The sequence below is a fragment of the Geospiza fortis genome, unplaced genomic scaffold, assembly GCF_000277835.1.
Source record: "Geospiza fortis unplaced genomic scaffold, GeoFor_1.0 scaffold657, whole genome shotgun sequence".
NCBI lineage: Eukaryota > Metazoa > Chordata > Aves > Passeriformes > Thraupidae > Geospiza > Geospiza fortis.
In genome coordinates, this window is record NW_005054481.1 from 439119 (window position 1) to 447657 (window position 8539).

General features: G+C 60.5%; 1 protein-coding gene across 1 annotated transcript in view; it reads right to left on the reverse strand.

Annotated features, from left to right (window-relative positions):
• Positions 1-1379: 1379 nt before the first annotated feature.
• The window catches only part of MYL9 (myosin light chain 9), a 7826-nt gene continuing 666 nt past the window's right edge, over positions 1380-8539 (reverse strand). The window contains exons 2-4 of the mRNA XM_005428375.2: positions 3499-3702; positions 2196-2357; positions 1380-2049 (exon numbers count right to left, since the gene is read on the reverse strand). Of these exons, the coding sequence (XP_005428432.1) occupies positions 1877-2049; positions 2196-2357; positions 3499-3682 (519 nt within the window). The 5' untranslated portion in view covers positions 3683-3702 and the 3' untranslated portion in view covers positions 1380-1876. The remainder of the gene's footprint in view (positions 2050-2195; positions 2358-3498; positions 3703-8539) is intronic.

Genomic DNA, 8539 nt, shown 5'->3' on the forward strand with positions numbered 1-8539 from the left:
CACAGCTGCTCTGGGAAACCTGTGCCAGTGGAGTAAGTTTATTTACTCTTCCCATAAATACCTCAGTGTCCAATAACAAATTTGTTCTGCTTTGCTGCCTCAGGGTTGAAAGTCCCACGGTGCCACCACAGCCCTGCCAGTGAAGAGGCAGCTCAGACCCAGCATTTTGGCTGCTGCTTGAGGCAGCAGCTCTGACAGCCCCGGGCTGGAGCTGTGCAGCTCCCAGCTGGAGCAGCAGTGAGTCCATCCCACCCCTGGCACTGCTCACCCAGGGGGAGCCCGGGCTCAGAGGGGCTGAGCAGCACTCCCACATGCAGCTGCCCTGGGAGCCCATGTGGCCCCAGCTCCAGCACCAGCTCCTCTGGCCCAGAGTGATGGCAGTGGGTGTTCACTCTGCTGGGTGTCACAGTGAAGGTTTTGTCATTCCCAGAAGCCTCCAGGCCTGGGAATTCTCTCTGGCTGTGGGAGAACTGTAGTTTTTCCCTGGCACAGCAGTGAATTAAGGAACAAGTTTGCTACCCATGAGGCTGGAGGTGGGCTGCTTTGGGGCTGCTGCTGCAGAGCACAAGCCCTGACCCTGGGGAACCCCCTGGAGATCACAGGTCACCCTTTCACATCTGACAATTTACTTCCTTTTTCCTGGTGTTGGCAGTGCCTGCAAAATAGGAGCACTGAGAGCGAGGAGAAGATTTTCATTCATGGATCATCTCCCAGGTGAGAGAGTATCAGGGGCCTGGAGTATCTCTGATGCCTCTGAGCCCAGCATACGCCCGTGGAGCTCCCACAGACCCTACCCAAGCTTTCCCAGCACTGGTAACATCTCTGCCATGCACTATGCCCTCACCAGGTTTTGTAGGTTTGTGCCCCCATTTTAAATAAAGAATTGCTGGAAACTCATGCCTCCCTCCAGGGCAGCCTTCAAGCAGCATTTTAAGACCACAGCTTCACAAGGTGGGAGCGCCCCATGCTCCACACCCTTGGCAGGGAGGTGACAAATAACCAATCCAAGGGGACAAAGCTTCTCCCCATTTCTTATCCTCTCTGCCTCTTGCTCCCCCACCCATGCAGGGTGACACAGAAGGGGGCCAAGCCCCTGGCACCCTGGGCCAGCTGATGTGGGCAGCATGGCTGGCACTGCCCATCCCAACACAGGGGCTGAGCAGAACAACCTTCAGCCCACCAGCTAAGGCAGAAAATGATGTTCAAGCTGATTTTACATCATTTGAGAGCAATTTGGCTTCAAAGCCAGGCTGCCCCATTGCCAGGGGCCCTGGCTGACAGGGGCAGCAGGGTGAGGAGCTGCAGGGCCCAAAGCCACCTTCCCAAAGCCCTGGGCACAGCACGGGGGGCACGGGACAGCCACACACAGCACACGTCTGTCACACCCATCAGCCTTTATACACCCTCCAGCTTCCTGAGTCCCTCAGATCCCAGGCTCTAAAACCATAAAACAGCCAGGGAGGAGGAACAAAGTGGGGGTTCTTTCCTGAAGGGGGAGTGTGGGAGGAGAGGGAGAGAGGCTTTTCCTCTGTGCTATGGCCTGAATGGGGCTCACTCAGGCTGGACCCAGACAGATCCCTGCAGGGCAGCAGGGGATGCTCACCCCAGCCCCGGGACCAGTGGCACGGTGGCTTTGAGGGGGAGGTCACAGCAAGGCTGGGGCGCCCAGTGTGTGGGAGAGGTGATGGGAGGGGAAGGCTGGATGGGCACACGGCAGCACAGTGACGGGAGTGCGTCCCCTCCAAGCGTGTCCTGGTGCAGGGTGATGGTCCTGGGAGGTGTTTCTCGTGGGAGGAGTCTGCTGTGGGGCAGCCAGGGGGGCCAGGGGGCGGGGGATGTGCAGGGCATGGGCAGAAGGGGTGAGCGGCGGCGGGCTCTAATCGTCCTTGTCCTTGGCCCCGTGCTTCAGGATGCGGGTGAACTCCACGTAGTTGAAGTTGCCCTTTTTGTCGATGGGCGCCTCCCGGTACATCTCATCCACCTCCTCGTCAGTGAACCTGTCCCCCATGGTGGTCAGCAGCTCACGCAGGTGGTCCTCGTGGATGAAGCCTGCGAGGAGGGCAGGGGGCAGCGTTAGCAGGGGGCACCAGGAGGGCAGGGCACAGCGCCTCGCCCGCTCTGGAGCTGCCTGGGGACTGTCCCTGCAGCGTGTGGCCCAGCCCCGTGCTGGCTGGGGCACAGGGGCTGGGCTCTACCTGAGGCCTCCTCGTCGAAGCAGGCGAAGGCGTTGCGGATCACGTCCTCGGGGTCGGTGCCGTTCAGCTTCTCCCCGAACATGGTGAGGAACATGGTGAAGTTGATGGGCCCCGGTGCCTCGCTCATCATCCCCTCCAGGTACTCGTCAGTGGGGTTCTTCCCTGAGGACACAGGCAGGGGTGGATGCAGGGCCCTGCTCCCCAGCTCCCATGCAAACAGCTGGAATGACTTTTATCCATTGCAGATTGATCTGCGGGTTGTTGTTCACCCACCCCACGAACATGGGAAGGGAGTTTCTGCCTAGTGCTGCCCCCTCAGCACCTTTCCTGAAGCTTTCATCTCACCTGGGAACAAGCTCTGCCTTGGGGGAAGTGCAGTAATTGATTTGGGGGTTACTGCAATGAAACCCGTGGCTATTCCCATCCCCTGACAGCTCTGAGGAGAGGCGCAGCAGCGTCCTCACACAAGCCTCGTGCTGCTGGTGTCCCCAGCCCTGCTCCCCCCGTGGGTGCACCGGGGATGGTTCAGCTGCTCTGCTGAGGTCCATGCCCCCAGCGCTGGCCCCTCTCTGCTCCCAGAGCTCCGGCTCCCTGGGAGGAGGGAGATCCCTCCCGTGGTCAGGCAGGACCTCCAGAACAGGTTTGGCTGCCAGGTCAATCATTGACAGACCTCCCAAAGCGCAGCGGAGGTACCACTGGGGGTGGGAGGAGGGAGCCATGGTCTGCAGCAAAGGAGAATGGCTCGGGGCAGGGAGTGGGTGCAGAGCTGCAAGTCTCGACCAGCCCAGGTATCGCACCAGCACGGGGACCTGCCTTGGTCACCCCAGCTGAGAGCAACGGGACAGCCCTAGTGACGTGCTGGGGTGAGACTACTCAAACACTCTGCTGGCTGCAGCTGGTCATTGCTCCCAGGGCAGAGCTTCTCCAGCTCCAAGGGTCTCGGGGACCTGCCTTGGTCACCCCAGCTGAGAGCAACGGGACAGCCCTAGTGACGTGCTGGGGTGAGACTACTCAAACACTCTGCTGGCTGCAGCTGGTCATTGCTCCCAGGGCAGAGCTTCTCCAGCTCCAAGGGTCTCTTCCCTTCTGGTGAGTGCACCTGCGAGCAGCACACAGAGCTGCTGCCCTCAGACGCCTCACAAACACCCCTTCTGTCAGCTGGTGGAGCAGAGAAATCCCACCCCGCGCTCTGAGGCATCCAGCACAGGCAGTGTGGGCATGTGGTCACCCTCAGCTCTCCCTGCTCCCGAGCTGGTGCTGGGGGCAGAGGGACCTGCGGGGGCACGGGGCAGGGTGTCCTCACCCAGGGAAGCCAGCATGTCATGCAGATCCTCCTTGTCAATGAAGCCATCTCTGTTCTGGTCGATCATGTTGAAAGCCTCCTTGAACTCCTGGATCTGGGACTGGTCGAACATGGCGAAGACATTGGAGGTGGCGCGCTGGGGGCGCTTCTTGGTGGTCTTGGCCTTGGCACGTTTGCTGGACATCTTGGTGGCTGGAGGAGTGCCTGGGGGCAGGAGCATCAGGAGGGCTGGGGACAGGCTGAGCCAGGGGGCCAGAGCAGGGACACCCTGCCCGTGGCACCTCCAGTGCTGTGCCTCAGTTTCCCCAGCTGTCACACACTTGGGCAACACAGGGAGATGAGACAGACACAGGGTCAGACGTGCGGATGGGCAGGACTTGAGCTCTGATGAGTCACAGAGCAGGCAGCGTTCACTGCAGTTCCCCAGGACTGTCCCCCAGGGCTGCAGGGCCCAAACCCCCTCGCTGCCTGTCCTCCTTGCATATCCAGGCACAGGAGAGACACCCGGCCCAGCACCTGCCTGGTGCCAGTCCCGGGGCCATGGCATGGAGGTTTCAGCACTTCAGTCACTGTGGCCGTGCCTCTCCACCTCCCTCTGCTCTGGCAGGCTCTCCAGGCCCAGCCCAGCTGCCAGGGTCACCCTCCTGCCCTGCGTGTCACAGTGCCAAAGCAGCCCCAGTAACAAGGGGGTTATCTGCTCCAGGCACATTCCTCACACACCACTGCTTCCCATGTCCCTCCATCCATCCATCAACCATCCATCCATCCATCCATCCTTCCATCCATCCATCCATCCATCCTTCCATCCATCCATCCATCCATCCTTCCATCCATCCATCCATCCATCCTTCCATCCATCCATCCATCCATCCTTCCATCCATCCATCCATCCATCCTTCCATCCATCCATCCATCCATCCTTCCATCCATCCATCCATCCATCCTTCCATCCATCCATCCATCCATCCTTCCATCCATCCATCCATCCATCCTTCCATCCATCCATCCATCCATCCCTCCATCCATCCATCCCTCCCACCCCTCGTGGCTCAAAGTTTTCTTGCTGCTGCCCTCCCTGTCCTGGTGCCCCTCACCCTGCCCAGGGAGCCCACGGGAGGAGGCAGAGGGGAGAGGGGACATTGACCTCAGAGGGCTGCAGAGGCAGGAGAGGAGCCAGGAGCCCAGGGCGCTGAGGATGGTGCTGTTGTTACAGGTAATGAATGCCAGGAGAAGGGAGGGCAGCAGTGGGACAGTCCCACCTGTGGGGACACGGCTGGGGCAGTGTGCGTCCCGTGGGGAATGGCACAGGGACCATGCGGACCCCAAGCACCACTGAGGCAGGATGACAGCAGGAAAACCTGGTCCTTCCAAGGTGGGGGTTGCTGTGCCCAGCTGGAACTGGAGCCCCCAGCAGGAACAGGGCTGGAGCAGAGCCCACTCCCAGCCCGGGATGGCATCCAGTCCCCCTGGGGCTCCCAGCAGGGGCTGGTTGTGTCCCCACGCTGCCAGGCTGAGGGATGCACCCAGGGTTTGGAGCACCCTGCTCCGCTGACTCTGCCTGAGAAGAGGATGCTCAGGTTCCTCCCAGGGGAATCCTGCCAGGCTCAGCCCAGCAGGATGGCAGCAAAGCCCAGCTTGGCCTGTGGGACAGGCTGGGGTGGTCCTGTGGGACACTGTGGGACAGGCTGGGGTGGTCCTGTGGGACAGGCTGGCCCAAGGCCAGCCCAGGGAAGGGACAGAGCTCTGAGCCCTCGTGTTTGTGCTGCAGCCATTCCTCCCTCACACACAGCCCTGGCTCTGCTCCTGGCCAGCGTCTGGCTTGGGCAGCAGCTGCTGGGGCAATAGCAAATGAATGGATCATGAAGGGGTTCCACGGTGGAAGAGCAGAGAATGACTCCTGTGCTCTGTGTGCCCCCTGCCTGGTGGGCAGCAGGACCTGGGCTCCCCATCAGTGCCCAGGGATGGAGCAATTCAGGAGCCACATCCTCTCTCATGGAGACACAGCCCAGGGAGCTGCAGCAGGACTGTCCCTGCTGGGCTGGACACCGTGAGAGGGCTGCCCTGGGATCTGCTCTGCGACCTGCTTCCCATCTGGGTCCTTAGTGCTGACCCCAGGGGGACCACAGGGACCTGGGGAACATCCCCTGGTGCTGGCATGGACCAGAGCAGAGCAAACAACCTCCAGCGAGCCTCCCCCTGCCCTCCCCACACCACACCCACTCTCCAGGTCTCTCCTTCCCCTCCTGCTGTCACTCTTTCAAGGGGTAGCAGAGGTAAGGGCTGGGGCAGGGGACCACCAGCCTGGTCCTCAGCCTGCTGTGGTCTCCAGGTTCCCACAGCTGGGCAGTGCTGGAAGGACATTCCAAGAGCATCAGGCAGTGCAAATCGCAGCCCAACACACCATGGTGACCAGCCAAGCTCAGAGGGGGCTGGGCACTCTTCCCACACCCTGACAAAGTTCCCATCCCACTGTGGAAGCACCCACAGAACCCAGGCAGGGCCCTTCATGTGCAGGGAACACACCCCATGTCCTCAGGAGTCCTCCCTCATCCCCCATATGCCTCCCATTCCAGGATGGAATCCACACCTGCCTCAGCCGCCTCCCTTGTGCTGACCTCACCCCCTGACAGCAGCCACCAAACCCCCCACATCCCCTGAACTCTCCCTCCTTTCCCAGTGCCCAGCAGGGAAGAGATGTTTGTCACCAGCCGGCCAAGGGGGCAGCAGGACTGGGAGCCCAGCTGTGCCCACACTGGGTGAGCAGAGACCTCATCCCCCATTCCATCTCTGCCTGCTGCTTCCTCCAGCCCCACAGAGCTCTTTGCAGGAGGCCAGCCCCTCTCTGCCTGCCCTGCCAGGCACCACCAAGCACCAGTGACACCCCCCGGTGGCACCAGTGACACCCCCAGGTGGAAAGGGCCGGTGACATCCCATGGCAGCAGCATGAGAAACTCAGTTCAACACCACAACACCACCAGGCCGAGTCAGAGACAGAAATAAAAGCTTTGCTGCTGGCCCATGGCACTGGGCTCAGCTTTCAAAACACATCCAATTATTAGCAAAATTATTAGCAGAAGACTATAGAAATAAGCAGGAGTTTTGCTCTCACCACATGAATTAATATTATCCAAATATTTACCCTGCCCTGGCTGTGACCAGCAGCAGCACAGCTTGGCACCACCTCCACAGAGACAGTGCTCTTCAGCAGGGTTAAGTACAATTTTGACAGCACATGGATCTGCAGTTTGATCCAAAATGTGCCCTGGAAAGATGCTCAGTCCCAAGGTCCAGCTCAGTCATTCTGTCTGTGCTGTTTGACAGCTGCCTTGGGCTGGCTGGGACTTGGGAAGAGATTTTTGGGTCAGTGTGGGGAAAGGTCCCTGTGCATGGATTCTGTGCAGGGATCTGCAGCCAGACCTGATTCAGCTGGAGCAGTCCCTGCTCTGCACGAGGGCTTGATGGCCACGCTCCCCTGGTAGCCATGCTTTCTGGGATTCCCAAAAACCCAGCTGCAGGAGCATTGCAGGGAACGCCTGGCCATGATGCCCTGCAAGCTGGGCTGGCCTCAGCTCAGACAAATGGTGCAGCCACCAAAGTTCCAGCGTCCCCTCAGCAGGAGGGACACACACGGACACAGCTCCTGCTCCCATCCCAGCACTGCCCCAGCCCAGGAACTTGGTAGCAGAGCCAAGGAGGTCAGTGCTGGGTGACAGCCACACGCTGATCTGGTCCCCAACTCACCCTGTCACAGCTGCCCTTGTTCCCTTGTCCCTCTGCCACTGCTCCTGCCAAAATATCCCAGCCTCCTGCAGTGGAGGCAAAATGATCTCCTGCCAGGCTTGTGCCTCCCCACCTGAGAGCCAGACCCAAGGGACCATGGGCTGACCTAAAGAGCTCATAAACTAGTAAATAGTTTTGTTTGAAAGAGGAAAGGACTCACAGTTATCAGAAATATAAACTGCATGTGTTTCCTCCTTGGTAAAAACCAAGCAAGCAACTCCATCCTGGTGCTGCTTCCTGGCTGTGCTGGGGAGGGTGGGACAAGCCAAAGGGACACCAAAGGGCAGTGCCACCAGGGCAGGCAGCCTGTCCCAGCCCCATCCTTCCCTTCCTGCCTGCTTCCACCATCCCCTGCAGCTCCTGCCGTGCTGCCTGTCCCGGCAGGAGCTCACCCTGGGCTGAGGGCGCTGTGACAGCCCGGGGGGCACAAAGGAGGAGTGGCAGGCAGGGGACAGGGCAGCTCCTCCTGCAGAGGTGGCAGCAGCCTGTCCCCAGTCCCTGGAGTGTTCACATGGATCCTGAAGCTATGATCTCCCAGGATATGCTGCTAAGGGTTTCCCAGGGGGGCTGCTCAGAGGCTGGTCCCGCAGGAGCCACCTCTGGACGTGCTGAGGGGGCTGCAGTGGGACTGCCCTGCCGTCCCTGTCACAGCCAGGCAGGGACATCTGCTCCAGGGCCATCTGCTCCGCAGCTCCTCCCCAGGATCCTGGCACCATGTGTCTCTGCTGGACGCTTTGGTCAGGGAGGCAAAGAGCGATTCCAGCAGCCTGGGCTGGCCCGAGGGACACTCCTGCAGGGCAAACACCGGCTCCTCAGGGGGGACTGTGCTCCAACCTCTGCCCAGGACCGCTCCCCAAGGAGAGCTGTGAGTACCAGCGAGCCACGAGCAGCCACGTTCACTGTGGGCAAGCACTGGCCCCAGCACGTGCAGCCCCCAGCAGGTCAGCAGGTCCTACCCTGCTCCAGGGTGGCACAGGGCCAGCAGGGTGAGCTGGTGCCTTGTGCAAGCCCCTGGCACAGGATGGGGGAAGATCCTTCCACCCTAAAGCTTTGCCAGCCTCAGGCACCTCTTGCAGCCCTGGGTGTCACACTGGGGGAGGGAGCAGGGAGCAGCTCATCTTCCCTGCTTCTTTTGTTGTTAAACCAGCCCTTTCCTCCAGCACAGCCCTGCTCAGGATGCCTGTGGGATGTGGCATTGCTCAGCTTCACCAGGGAGGGTTTCTGGTGCCAGGGGAGCCCCACTGCCAGCAGAGGCAGGGGG